This window comes from Stegastes partitus, unplaced genomic scaffold (assembly GCF_000690725.1).
Source record: "Stegastes partitus isolate 25-593 unplaced genomic scaffold, Stegastes_partitus-1.0.2 Scaffold426, whole genome shotgun sequence".
Classification (NCBI taxonomy): Eukaryota; Metazoa; Chordata; class Actinopteri; family Pomacentridae; genus Stegastes; species Stegastes partitus.
In genome coordinates, this window is record NW_007578157.1 from 114,598 (window position 1) to 130,265 (window position 15,668).

The window sequence follows — 15,668 nt, forward strand, 5'->3', positions numbered from 1 at the left end:
GCTGTTCAGCAGACTGCAGTTATTTGAAGTCTTTGTAGGACATCTCGCTCTACCTGTCCAGTAATAGTGTGCAGATCGGGGGGGGAGCTGCTGCGCTGTGTTGGTTTAGCCAGAGGCAGTAATAGAAACCAGGGAGATTGGATGCAAGCCCTGTGATCCGAGCCACATTATAGGACGCTGTCACATCATACTAGAAAGTTTTAGATAAGCCACAAAGTCTCTTCTCTCTCGGTTAATCCAGGAGTCCTGTGATCTGAGCGACAGTGCAGCGTGCCATCCAAGTTGGTTAGAAGCGGAACTTTTAGCCCTGGAGAGATTTATAATATATTTAGTGATAAGACTGTTTGACCCAGTCCTGTGTTTCTGTCTTTTTTGTCTGAGCTCCTGTTTGAGGCTTCATGTGCCGACAGCAGACAGACAGTGATACAGAGCTTCTCCAACGCTACTGGAGAGACTTGCCTGTTGTGGCTGCAAGTAGTTGTTGCCAAGAAAAGTTGAGTTTGCCAACGTTTGGGGGACGAAAGGAAAAGCGGTGAAAAAATGCTAAACTTGCATGTTCAGACATTCGGCTACTTTATTTCATTTTCACCTTTCACAAGAACAAATAACATCACAAGAGGAAACAAGGAATATTTCCAGATGTTCTGAATTATGGAAGCTGGGATCTACTTTATTTTCATCAATCATAGACATGATGATCGTCTTTGTAAACTATTTACCACTAATTATTGATTAATCACATACAGGTAAAGAAGATTGCGAAGTGTAGTCATTTTAAAATGAAAAAGTAACCATTATATTTTGACCCTGATTTGGAAGAAGCACCATAAAACTGTAAAGTATGTAACCGTCTGACAAAGGTTTGTGAGTGAATATGACTAGAGGTCAACCAGCATTTTCTTTCTTGATACTGATTGTGAGCAATAAGGGACACTCGTAACTGATATTTGGAACTGAAATATATTTGTAATGAAAAACAAATCTTGGTTTTAATATTTAGAACAACATAAACTGCAACACAGAACTGCACAGAGATGCCTTTTTTAGTCTTTACATGTGTTTAGTTAAAAGAGAACTTCTCAACATTTGTCCTTCAGTGTTGATCAACCGTTGCTCGTGATGTGTAACTAATCAGATGGTGCTGCAGACGGGAAACTGCTCGAGACCACAGAGTGACTGCAGGCAGGGAGAGGCGACAACATCAGAGCCAAAGTGGCACATTTTTAAATTACTTATTTTATTGAGAATTGGTACTGATAATGTGAAAAATGCTGAATATGCAACCCTGCCTTTGAAAAATGTAGCTCCTGTACAACTAAACTGCATACTCATTCACATTTTGAAAGAAACATATTTTCCCACCGAAAGGTAAGACTGTAAGTAGAAAAGGCTTCCAGCATGAAAGAGACACAAAGTCCATGAAAAGAGGCAGGAAGGTGAGGATTGAGATGTGAGTTAACCTTCAAATGGGAGACCAGGTTAAAGTCCTGTGGGGAACCATTACTTATTTTTGAGGTTTAGGCACTAAAATTACATGTTAAGTTCAGGAAATATCCCACTTTGGTTGTCACAACTGTTTTAAGACAAAAATCTACATGCTAGAAGCTTTTAGGCACCAAAACTATGTGGTTAAGTTTAGGGAAATAGCATAGCTTGAGTTAAATCAGACCTTTTTACATCATGTTTCAAGTCTCATGTCATCGTCAGAAGTGACATCCATCCATTATCTATACACCGCTTAACCCTCACTAGGGTCGCAGGGGAGCTGGAGCCTATCCCAGCTGACTCAGAGTGAAGGCAGGGGACACCCTGGACAGGTCACCAGTCTATCACAGGGCTACACTTAGAGACAGACAACCAAGCACACTCACATTCACATCTACAGACAATTTAGAATCACTAATTAACCTCAACATGTTTTTGGACTGTGTGAGAGGAAGCTGGAGAACCCGAAGAGAACCCACGCTGCACGGGGAGAACATACAAACTCCTTGCAGAAAAATTCCGGGTGTCCTAACTGGGACATGAACCGGCGACCTTCTAGCTGCGAGGTGACGGTAAAGCAATAATGGCAAAGACATCATGATCTCACATGTATTAGTGGCATCACAAGAAAGTATGATGAAGGACAAAATGTGCTTCCTTCAAAACATAGTTGAGAATGCAGGTTAGCACTATAGGAATGCTGACTACACCGATTCACAGGATCAAGTGGGGAAAAAAAGAAAGTAATTGTGTTTGAACAAGACAGTTTCACTCATTCCAGTCTCTAATTATTGATCCTCTGTAATCAAAATCAGCAAAGCAATGAGTAATCAGTTGTTCATTTATACTAACTTACATACTGTACTATATTATTATTTGTTTTAAAGACCACAGTATGAGCACAGCTTTCCATTTTTCTGGCTTTCTCTCTCTTGTCACAATGCTTCGACCTCATTTCCAGTGGTTCATTGTCCAAATACAGATGCTATCCAGTCTGTGCGTCCATCTCTGCTGCTCACTTCACCCCTCCCTCCCTCCTCAGCCCTCTGGCTCACCTCTTCCTCCCTATACCTTCTGTACTTCTCTCTGCCGCCACCCTTCACCACCCATGCTTCCTAAATCCTAAATCCTTCAGACTTACCTCCTTTCTTTCATCCTTTTGGAAAACTAGCTTTGCCTGAGAAAGATTTGTGTGTGAGTGTGTGCTCCTATACCTCTATCTTTATGAGGACCGCTGTGATTTTGACTTTGGGAGTGAGGACTTTTTTTTTGAAAAGTGAGGTCAACGTTAGGACATTTTGATAGTTGTGGTTCTGGTTCATGGCTGGGGAATGTGTTATACCACTGAGAGTATGTATGCGAGTACGTGTGTGATTGTGTGTGTTGACAGCCCCTGACTAAAATTGATTTGGGTGGAAATGTTGCTGTGGAACAAGTTTCTACACCTGAGAGTCAAGAAATAGAAAGCACAGTTCCTATATATCATTTCACAGTTACACGCAACATGTTCTCAATGGGTCCATATTTCCTCCTGCACTGTTTACTACTATCAGTATATCTCTAAATAAAAGATAAAACACTCAGGAATGCATATAAATCTGCTCACACTGTCCCCTGACATTACCACTTATTGCCCACAGGCACATGCTCACCACACAGAACAGTACACAATCATTATCATCAATAACAACAGCAGCAATCAATCAATCTTTGCTACGGTCAGCCCCTGGTGTGTTTGTTTTGCAGCTTTAATGGACTGAGGGATGCATTAGTGTTTGTATCTGGGATGGCCGCACCGAAGGGAGGAGGAGGCATCCACAGTGAAGGATGAGAGAGGTTCACAAATTGTTATTCTTGCCTGAGAGAGGATGTTTTCCTCATATGTGGTCTGGAGATCTGGGTGTTGTTTGACTCCCGTGGTCTCCATGTGAGACAGCCTTTACCTGCACTGACAGGCTGCTGAATTATGCTGAAGTTCCGCAGCGTAGAATGCTCTGAATTACTATGTGATTGAGGAGAAGATATCTTTTGATTCACACTGAGCCGTTGAATCCTGTGCCAAAAAAGTGTAGACTTCATGATGGACGTCAGAACACACTTCTTGTCCAGGTTAGTGTGTTTTCTGTGAGAACCCCCAAGTACTTGACTTGTTGAATGACGTGTTTATGCATGATTCTTGGTTAGTGGTTACAGATAAGGACCTGAAAAGTTTCTCAGCTTTTGTAAAATTTACTGCAAATACAATAAATGTGAAGCTTTTGGTTGCTGATTTATACTCCAGAGGGTCTATCTCAGTGAGCATCAAAACAAGGTAGGCAAGTTCACACTCACAGACACTTTTGGAGGCACCAGAGCTTATTGTTACGAGAGGGACAGTGAATCAGTAAAGCTAACAATAAAAGCCTGAATCTACAGCTCTCCTTCTGCAGCTCTTCCACATGCATCAAGCTAAAAGGCCAAGATTCAAACCCTGACATCCTAAGTGAAAGTCCTCCGCCTCATCAGTTGTGCCACCACATCTTACAGCATCATTTCTTGTTATTTAGACAGTTTTATTTGATTATTGGCAATTTTCTAACATGAAAACCAAACCCAAGAGGAGGTGCAGAAGTCTAGTTTCCTGAAAGACCACTTAAATTACAATATGCTGGAAGGATAATATGGAATCTTTGAAAAATGATGCCCAAAAAAATTGCCTACCTCATCTTTAATTCTGTTCTTTTTAGTGCGGTGAGTTAGAAATAGCACAGAAATAAACTTAATCTGTTTCAGAGTAATATTATCCTGGGGAACTATGTTTAGTAAGTACTGTATGTTGATATTAGTGAAAACACTGTATTGCTAAAGTTTACTGAATTGACCAAGCTTACTTTTTTGTCTCTGTGCTGGAAATTGCTGTGGAAGTCTGTTTTTGAGGTTGCCCGTCCGTCCAAGTGACTAGATTTAGGTGGTCAAAGGTTAAGGTCTCTCTCAGGTCACAGATTTAACCCCTACAAACTCATCTTCATGTTCCAAAATTACATATTTGGATTTTTTTTCTAAGAAAATATTTCCTTTCTTCTGTAAAATGGCCTCGGTGTAACTCTACACTGTTGTTCCTCCTCTCAAATGTGAGAATCCAGTTTTCCACCTTCTTCTTCACCCGCCACTGCTTGCAGCTCAAGCACACCAGCTCACATTCGATTCTGCCATAAGACTCTAAGACTACTCTACAACACATGCTGGCAAGTTATAATATTGGAAAAAATCAGCCACACATTTCTGAACTGGAAAATGACTAATGAAGAAAAATAATAAAAAAAGAAAGCCCAGCCTGCACGTGGACAGGATTGGTTCCTTAAATCTGAATCTGTGTCATTTAACACTGGCTCTGACTGCACATATCAGGGAGTTTCATTACATCTGGCATAAATTTCCTTCTGGACTTAAGGATGAAGAGATAAGAATTCGGTGGAAAAGGAGAATTTGATATTTTGGCCATAACTCAAGAATTCATAAGCTAATCATGAAAATTCACCAAAATTCTTAATTTTATATGCAAAAGGTCAAACACCAAATTTGCTGCGACATCATTATGTTCTGCAAAAACACTTTTCTTGTCATCTTTCAGCACCATCACAACAAAGGGAGAGACTGTGACCATATTTCACATTTGGCTGGATACTGAATTGAGTCACTATTCTTGGGTGTCCACCTTGAAGCTGTGGTGACTGTAGAGATCTTGTGTGCTGCCGACTTGAAGATGTGCATATAGCAACTACATTTTAGAATTTTTACCTTCTTTGCAGAAAAATCTATATTTGAAGAATTGTCCACTGTCATGGCTACAACTTTGTATTACATCAGAATCTGATTTATTGGCCAAGCATGTGAACACTTACAAGGAGTTTGATTCTGTTTTGTGTTTTTCTCAATGAACTTGCACACTTCAGTCTTCTTTATATGTGATATATGATTCTGGATCGACATGTATGTAATCTGCAAGTTGAGTAATTTGTTTTTTATGCTGTAGATTTCACATGCAAACTGTTAAAAGTTGGACTTAAAACTGAGTAAAAATGTTTTAATTGTGCGCTGATGTGTAAATGCATAGGCTGTATAAAATGCACCCTTCATTGGACAACATCACTGTTAGCACAGTGCTCCATTGTGTTGTAAGTCAAGTCTATTGACTGCAAATGCAAATTGGCTTATTAGTCCGGAACCGAACTTTAGTTAATTGAACTTTGTTCCAGCTAAACATACACAAAATGACTGTTTACCAGCTGAGTCTTTAAGGCACCCAACAGTAAATGTCCTGCTTTTATCTGTAATAGCACCATAACTAATACAAATACAGCACATGGAAAATCAAGCAATACATTAGCTGAAATAGATAGTTGGGCTGCTGCAGTTGTATACTGTTAGGGTTTATCATGGTGAAAAAAAATAAAATAAAAAATCTAAAACAAAAATTACAATAAAGTGTGACTTTGAGAAACGGGTGGGGAAGAGAATCAATACTGTTTCTGGATGATGGAATGTTGGTTAACATTACAATATGCTTCAAACCTGAACTTCTCAGAACATGTATCCGTGCTCCACTTGAAAAGAAAGAAAGAAAAAAAACTTCTGAAATGTTCTTTTAAAGATTAAAACTTTTTTTTCTTGTAAAAACTGTTTTTATCCAGGTCCCTCCCACACACCTCCTCATCACAACAGTCAGCTATGCTGAAGGCCCGTGGTTCCTTTTCCAATCGACATCCTTGAGAAACTTTTTAGAGAACTTTCGAAAAACAATAAGCTCCTCTCTCTCCCTCTCTGTGTGTGTCTCTGTCTGTCTCCCAGGTGTTCCCCCAGTCACTGTGAACATGGAGGTAGATGCACTCAGTCATGGAGCACCTTCCACTGTAACTGCTCCAACAGCGGCTACAGAGGAGCCACCTGCCACAGCTGTAAGCAACCGGCCACATTAGGAGGTCTTTAAATGTCTGAAGGCCAAAATGTATAACACGAAGTAACACCACTCATTCTGATTTATTTTTTTGATCATCGTTATTCAACCAGTGTTTGTCTTTTTGCCAATTTAAAGCCCTGTGACTATACACAGCATGCACTCAAATACACTCTACATTAGATGATGTGAATTTAAAGTTATAGCTATTGGGTTTTATTTTTGACGTTTTGCCAACATAACTCAAACTCTGAACACAATGTAGACAATATACTATCAAGTTGTCTGTTTACACACTAAGCAAACACAACTTCATAATTAATTTAGAGTTGTGTTTCATATTTGGGGGCCTTTATGTCTGCTTTGGTGCCCGACCATGTTCACTGAACAGTCACCAGCTCTCCTCTATGATGTTTAATGCAAAGGAGGCAGCCTGCAGTGGGCTTTTGCAACTTTTATGCTGAGAAAGCATGAAAATGCAAAGAAGTAAAGTATCTGTTTCTAAAATCAAAGCAATCAGGTGAATGATGCTAAACTGAACTGCACACCTTTCACATTACATTGTCAGTTAACCCACTCTTAGACTAAATGTTTTGAATAGTGCAGCTTCAAAGTAGTTGCAAAATCAGACAAAATGTCATCAATAGCTATTTACAATTAGAAAAAAATAAATGTTAATAGTAGCAATGTATGTTTTGTTATCATGCTTAATATTACATTGTTTCACATATTTGGCATTTAACAATAGTTTCCTGTGAACAGATTTTTGTATGGTTTGAATGTTTTGCCTAATGGTATGACATGTGCTGTCAGATGCTAAAAAAAAGAGGTCAGGAGTTGGATCAAAGTCTGTGATTTTAAATTCCTCACATAGTGACTTTAAACAGTTACAGTAATCTTTATTTTTACCTTGAAAGCTGCTGTATGCAACATTCACAACCAGTTAATGTCACTAGAGCACAAGCATCATACTAAAGAAAATGGGCGGGTCAGCCACCTTTTACTTTTAATCAGACATGGTGTGTACATTCAACAGATTCAACAGAAGAAAAAACCATCCAGCCACAGCCATTAGCTCATGGTAACACTGTCAAGTTTACTGAATGTCAAACAAGTTCTTATCAACTTATTCAACATTATTCAACATTTTCGCTTCGCCTGTCTCCCCTTTTGTCCGCTCTATCTGCTACACTTTCACCAAGGCTTTACCTGCACACTGGTTCTCTATGTGGTCTATGTGTTTAGAAATGCGAGACAGTTTCAAAGGGAGGGACTCACATGCACCAGCATGCACAGAGAAGTTCAGATTACAGCACACACACAGACAGTGCAACGACTTATAGCTTTACATAACAGACAGTTGTTTACTGCTATAACAAAATTTAACAGGTAAAAAAAAACAACAATTATTTAAATGATTAATTATCTAAAAATGATTAAGTGCATGAAAATATAAAACCAAACACCAGTCTATACCCCAAAAAACTATCTTTCAATTCTACTTTCTGATTCTGATTCAAATGTAAGAGCAGAATTTTTGAATATTTCAGAAAAATCAGTCTTGAGTTGTCTGTAAGGAAATAAGGTTAACATTCCAAACATGTTTTTATTGAACTTGCTTTAATAACGCAGAAGCCACATGTCCCCCAACAGTTAATTTGCTTCTGTCTGTTTTCTTTTTTTATTATGCCATTGTTTCAGAACTTTAATTAGCCGTGTTCAATCGGGAATAGACCAAACAGATTGGTGGTACTTCATTATGCAGAGTAAATTAGACTGCCATTTAATTTGGAAGTCTTTACAGGTCTTGTTTTTTTTGGTTTTCTGACACCAATGGATGACCCACTGTCTGTGATCTTCTTATTGTCATTAGTTCATTGGCAATACATCTATATATGAATGTCATACTGTGTGTGTGCAGTATTTGCAGGCTGTTTTTAACTCAAGTCCCACTGCACAAGATGAGCTAAAGGTCCACGTGGAAATCAAACGCCCATCGCTCAACCTGTAGCACTTTCTCACAGAGGAATGAAACACTTGTTAGACAGCAATATCTCTTTTCGACAAGGGTATTTTTGTTATCCTTTAGTAGCATACATAATATATATATAAAAGGCATTGGCTAGAAACTAATTTGAAGGATGGCACAAGATAAAAATGCATCTCAGCGCGTTACTTCCTCAGTAATATAAAATACACAAAACAATGATCAAAGCAACTTGCAGTAGTTAACTTATGCATTTTCTCCAAAATGAAGTAAGTACTTTAGAATTACGTTAAATATGCTTTTAGTACAAAATGAGCTTTAGAAAATCAAGATGGTTGCTTCCTGAAAGTTCTACATTACCTGCAGCCCAGAGGAGGCTTGTAGATAAGTTTGCCCCAAATTTGATATGCTGCTTCTTAACAAAAATAGCCTGGTTGGTAATACATAATGCAGAAACAAAGTGTCACTTTATCCACTGAGGGAAAGCTGAAGAAAGAACAAAGGGATGGCATCCTGCTGTAGATGAAAGCCACATTTTTTCTCCCACTTCTCACTTCAAAGAGCGTGCATCAAGCACAGCGTCAATACCCGGCTATGAACTCCGTCTTCTTTCTGCCTGCTTAATATTTAGATTGCAAAAGTGTGAGATTTCCAGGTACTAAAACTAATACGGGCTTTCTTTTTTTTTTTGAAGACAACTGTAGGAATTTCTAGATTACACTTAAGGTGCGCTGATTATGGTATATCATGATAATGTTGCAGGGAGCTTGACATTTTTAATTGATATTTCACACTAGGTGGATTATTAAAGCTGTAGTAGGCAAACATCAGGAAAGGGTCATACATATTTAATATATATTGAGGCTAATTTTATTTTTATGACTTCACTATGGATTTGAACCCAGTTATACCAAGTGAAATGTATCCATTGATCCACTACATCCTGCTCTCCTCCTGGAGTTTGTTGCTATTTATACTATCTCGCCTGTGATTGGCTGAAGTCTCCTGTCACAGGCTTGGTTTTCTAATGCCTGAAAAGAGGAGATGGAGAAGTCTAGTTTCCTCTTAGAGTGCCCTTTGATGCCAAAAAATAATACTGCCTACTGCAGCTTGAACTTATAAGGTTGCATCTAAACTAACACCTGAACCCCTTCAAACCTTTGCAGTTTCATTTCTTGCTACTGTTGGATTTTTACTCAGTGTGGGCTCAGTTTTCACTGAAATATAAAGTCCTGGACCTCTATGGAAACGGCACAACCATGACAAGAATGACAGAGAACTCACTGACTTACTGGCTTATGTGCAGTATGGCACAGCTGTATGTCTATAAATACCAAAAAAGAAGAAAAAAAATCGAAGTAAAATTCATTTGATTTATTATTTTACTTATTGTAAATATTGCAGATTTTTCATGCTTTTAAAAAAACATTGTTTTTTGTTAATATGTTTCCATACTTATATTCTATCTGCTCTGTGTAAACACAGCCTGCAGTTCAACCAAGAAGTGTGTGTATCTGGTGTAAACAGTTTGTTTCTGACTATTTTTTAAATGAGGCATACAGAATAAAGGGATTTTGGTGAAATATCACAATTTTAACAAAACATTAGATTAAGTCAGAACAGTGCTTATGCATGATTAGTTCAATGACTGTCAGAAAATTGAAAATCCAAAGACTCTTTCTGTTTTTACAGTTTCTGGCTCTGATTTACATGTATTTTTAAGCTGCCGGTGGGGTTTGGGGTTCAGAGGGATGACTGTCACCTTTGAGCACAATTCCATCAATGCATGTCGGCAGAAACAACTATAGAGGGGTGCAAAGTGCAACAGAGAGTTTTAAAGCTAGTTTTTAGGACAGTTTTCTTTCCAATAATTCTCCTCTTTCTTCTCAAACTTATTTATGCTATAATGGATGAATTGTTTTTTTGTTTTTTGTTTTGTTCTAATCGGTTCTAAATATTGTTATATAGGTCAGAACATTTGAAGTAGAATGAAAGACTTTTTTATTCTTAGAACAAACTGCAAATTTATTCAACTCTCTCCCATGTGTTATTGGAAAAGATGACAGAGAGACGACAAAGAGGCGAGGAAAGACATAGAAGGAGCTGGAAGAAAGAGAAAGGTAAAGAAGAAGTCAGGACTGGAGTTTGAGGGAGGTAGAAAGCATGTCAGAAAAGGAGAAGTGAGTCCTGAGGCGGACTGTTCTTTCCACATAAATGGATTTCAACTTAGAGACTGCCTACAGTGTTTTAGGTGAGTCAAATTAGAAATTAAAGAGATGGTGGCTTTGATTACACTGCCAAGCATTGATTGAATCTTTCTACGCTCTGGTGCTGTGATCCGCTTTGAGCTGGATCAGAGCCAATTCAGGTTCCCACACACACACACACACACACACACACACACACACTGCTCACCTTTGTGTTTGATTGTTATATTTGGGTCAGAACCTTTCTTGAGCTGTATCAAGGCAACGTCTTGGGAAAAGCCAAGAAGCAGAATAAACGTGTGTACAGTTTACAAAGCCTTCTTCTGTTGCTCGTAGATGGACTCCTGCAACTCCAGAGAGTGTGTGTTCATTTGTGGAGGTGTGCGTATTCTACAGAACAAACATTATATAACAGGAGGGCTTTATATAATTCATTTTCACCTATTTTTGTTCCACATAACATTTTTTTATTTTTTTTTATGTTACATAACTGTTTTAGTTGATTGATGCCTTTTAGAAACTGTTCATCTCTCTGATGTTAACTGTTCTTTTCTTATTTACATGATTTATTTTCTACGTTTTTTAAAAATACAGCACTAATGCATTTATTTTAGCTGTGTAGTCGTTTACCCTCAAGGCAAATGCAATATACATTTCTGTGCTTATCAAATCCTAGCTCTAATTCCTTATGTACATGCTGTTTGACTAAGATTTGGAACTAAATAACTGTATCCTAAAAAAACTAAATCTGTGTCTTTGGCAGACTTTAGTGAGGAGACAATCGTAGTAAACGATTTTTTGAGCTAAAGCTTGGATAACCATGATTGTTCTGTATATGCACAAGTTGAATGTTCACAGAATGCACTTTAGTACTTAGTTTAATAGAAGAGTAGGCATCAAAACTTTTCATCACATCAGACAGTGCCTGTACTCCAACTGTTGTAGCACTGTGTTTCTTCTCAAGCCTTATAAATCTTTACCTTTTATATTCTTTTAGTGGCTTATGTAGCTCCTTTTTTTCTGCATGGTAAAGGTCTGCAAACAAATACGAAGCCCTACGTCCATGCCATAGACTGTATAAAAGATGGACGTAGCCACCGTGACGTCACCCGTTGGTTTCCGCGCTGAGAACATGAAGCCAGGGTTTTGCTACTTCCTGGTTGACATCTTGGATTTTTGGAGCCAGTGACGCAAAAATCGTCGGAGGGGGGCGGAGCCATAGGAGCAGCGATTGGTCAGACGGATTTTTGGAGCCAGTGACGCAAAAATCGTCGGAGGGGGGCGGAGCCATAGGAGCAGCGATTGGTCAGATGGATTGAGAGGCAGGCCCTCTCTGCCCACCCACATTTACCACCTTCTGCTCGCTTCGTCTGCATCGTCACTGCCGACTGTCAATCAAGCCAGCCACGCCCCTTGCCCTGCAAAATTTTGACGATTTTTTAAAAATTCTGTATTGATTTATTTTCAGATTGGCCACCTGATCTCTGAATTTGACTATGAAAACTAATAAGAAAATAATCCTGAGCTGTAGGAATGCAGTATTTCGTGATCTCTGATCATTTCTTTTCCAATTCAAGTCTATGGGAGCCAGGGCTTTTTGGAGCCAGCAGCTCGCAGACGTAGTGATATTGCAGGTTTTTGACACTTCCGGGTTGGCTTCATTTTTCAGGGCCGGTTGCTTCGTCCATCTTTTATACAGTCTATGGTCCATGCCAAAAGAAGTTATTCTCTCCTGCAGAAAGCACTGCTCCTTATCTGCTTGATTGTTCTAAGCACAGGTTTTTCTTTCATTACTTGTCTATGTCAACGCATTTGTGTAACATCTGCAAGTTGCATTGTACGCCCTAAAACGGAACAAAAAATATTTCTGCACTAGAGTCACCTTTACTCATCCCTTTACTCAGCAGTCTGGGGTTACAGTATGTAACCAATGTTAGCTCGTTTTCATCAGGCCATCTGATTAATTAGAGCAGACTGGGCCTTTTAGGAGGAGGGCCTTAAAGAGACAGGGGCAAAAACCAGAACATTTCCGACAGAGCATGAGAAGAGGTGCTGGGGTACAGTATGAGGAAAAATATTGTGATTTTTTTTAAATATTAAAGCAGCCAAGTAGACCCTAAAAGTAAAGTTATGAATCTGTCAATGTGCAGAAGATGGGCTCTTTAAGGAGGTGACTGGGTCAACGGCAGGCATGCAAAGCACAGGACTTTGTACTGAGTTCATACTAACACAGAATATTGTGTTGCAACAGCAGATACTGCAAGAAAATTAAGTGAATTTTTCATTTTGCGACAAAGCGGTTAATGCGACAGACAGTGTTTGCTCTTTATTTTGATAGAAATCCATGCAGCATTTCGTTAATTTCAAAATGTAGTTTTTGTTGCAGATTAGTATCATTTAATTGCCAATTTTACGAAGAAGAAAAATGACTACATCATGTAAATTAAATTCGACTGTATCACTGCTGTTTTTTTTAAAGTTAAGCCTTAACTCTGAGCGCTCTTTGGCAGGATGCATGTCACTAATATACATGATCATGCAGTGGTCCCACACTTTGAAATCAATAAGCATTTATACAGTATTTTGCAAAATACTTTAATATTTTAACACTTTGTTATAGCTGAAATACTCTGATTCTATTTTCCTCCTCAGCAACATATGAACAGTCATGTGAGGTGTATAAACACAAAGGCAACACATCAGGACATTATTACATTGACGTGGATGGCAGCGGACCAATCAAACCCCAGCTCATTTATTGCAACATGACAGGTAAGCTATACACAGGTACATAGATTTAATTTAATTCCATACAAATTATCAGATCGTTTGATGTCTCCCCACTACTATTTGGACACTCTCTCTTTCCCCCTCCCCCAGAGGACAGGACGTGGATGGTGATCCAGCACAATAACACAGAGCTGACCAGAGTTCAGTCCTCTCTGGAGAGAAACCAACACTTTGCCCACTTTGACTATTCCTCTGAAGAGGAGCAGTTAGCGGGGATCATCGGCCAGTCGGAGCACTGTGAGCAGGAGCTGTCCTACCACTGCAGGAAGTCCCGCCTCCTCAACACACTGGGTAAGGGCTGAAGGGAAAAAAGGTTGGCAAAAAACATTGGGATGTATTGGAGGAAGGTACTAAATACGTCTAGTAGTTATTGTGAAGCACTCTGAGTGTGTTTGTGGATGAGAAAGTGTGGCAGGTACATCCTGTGCAAAGCAAGCTTTTGTGCATCTGAGGGATCTATATCTGTAATCGGAGCAGGGCAGTGTGAATTGCTGATTTAGTTAATTTAGAAACAAATCAAAATATCAGTCACATTTTCGTTGTGCACCTCCTGCTCCTCGCTCTGCTGCCACTAAACATTTATCTGTGCCAGAACTTGATTTCTTGAAGAAATCAGCAGCTGCTTCTGTTTCAGATCAAAAATAAGCACTTAAATAAACAACAAACAGAACATGTTTGCAGCGGGCAATGTTCACCTACAAGCAGAATTGTGCCACAAGCTACCAGAAGAATCTAAGCTTTAACAGTGCTTACGTATTCTTGTAAAAGAAAGTAGGCCATGTTGTTTGAACCTGTGAACCACCACTGTGTACACTACAAAGCCTGGACTTATCAGGATGCTTGGGATGGAGAGAAGTCTGGAGAGAGCAGCTGCTTCTTATCTGTCCGGTTTTTATCAGCGAAACAACAGTAATACATGGTCAAGACTGGGCAGTAAGAGGTGTATTTTATTGAAATTCAAAAGAGTTAGGTCTTGTCTGACAGACAGGTAGAAGAAGGAAGAAATAGAAGTGGGGAAGGAGAAACCTCCCTGCTTCACATTTGACATGCACGTCAAGTGTGAACAGGTGCAGCTACAGAATCTGTTGGGATGATGAGATGCAGTAATCTGCAGGAAATGTTTCTTGTTGAGCTGTCAGGATATTTATAGGACTCATTGTCTTACTTCTGTTTTAAGATTCATGTCAAATTCATCTGTTTTGCAATATATCTGTTATTGCAGGGGAAAAAAGACAAGTGGTTAATGGTGTGTGTCTGTGTGTGTGTGTGTTTTAGAGGGTTCTCCGTTCAGCTGGTGGGTCGGAGGTCCAGGTTCAGGTCAGGTCCAGATGTACTGGGGTGGAGCTCTGCCTGGCAGCCGGCAGTGCGCCTGTGGCCTGCAGGACAGCTGCCTGGACCCAAGTCACTACTGCAACTGTGATGCCGACTACGACCAATGGTACTGGACTTTGTTTCGAGATTGTGTCCTTTAGAATCCTTTGATTAAGTGCTGTTTCAAAGGAGTAGTTTGAACGTCATGTGGGCATATGAATCAATCTACTATCATCTAAACACTCTTGTAATTTCTGTATTAAGATATAAGGTTGTCAGCACAACTGTTAAATACATGTTCTATACATTGTGCATCAAACAATTTGTTCAGGATGGTGAAGGCAACATCTTATATCCGTGAACAAAACACTGCTGGCCAATCAGAATAATCGGGTCATGATAAAGGGTGGCTGTGGCTCAGGTGGCAGAGCAGATTCAATCCCAGACACGTCACATCACTGTCGCTTTGGTCCATGAAGCCTGCTGACTCTGTGAATTCCTGAGTGCTTTTGTTATTATTTAAATACAGAATAGTCAGTTAAAATATAATAAACAGTTAAAATTTCATTTTAATGATGAAAATAGCCAAATTCTAACCAACTTCTCCAAATGAATTAAAGCATGGCCAACATTAGCTAATGCGAAAGAAGGATTACAACTTACAACCCGAATGAAAACAATTCCTGAAGATCTATTGGTCTAAGCAATTGCCCTTTGTCTGGTTTGTATGAGGGTACTTCAAAAGGCTGTCGGGCTGACCACTAAACAAGGGGTGTAACTCCAGTTTTGGGGCATAACTGCCTACAGTAAGAAACCAAAAAACTCAAATGTTTGAAGCAACCAAAAAAAAAAAAACATTAAAGAGAAAAGCTTTAAGTTGCTTGCTGTTGCTCCAGTCCAATGAGTCCATCCAACAGCACGGGTGGAAGAAGCAACAAAATGTGGCTTTGAACTG

General features: G+C 39.3%; 1 protein-coding gene across 1 annotated transcript in view; it reads left to right on the forward strand.

Moving 5' to 3' along the window:
* LOC103360327 (contactin-associated protein-like 4) overlaps window positions 1–15,668 on the forward strand; it is a 164,656-nt gene that overhangs the window by 110,050 nt on the left and 38,938 nt on the right. The window contains exons 12-15 of the mRNA XM_008286033.1: window positions 6,313–6,419; window positions 13,265–13,384; window positions 13,493–13,693; window positions 14,678–14,840. Coding sequence (XP_008284255.1) covers window positions 6,313–6,419; window positions 13,265–13,384; window positions 13,493–13,693; window positions 14,678–14,840 — 591 coding nt within the window. The remainder of the gene's footprint in view (window positions 1–6,312; window positions 6,420–13,264; window positions 13,385–13,492; window positions 13,694–14,677; window positions 14,841–15,668) is intronic.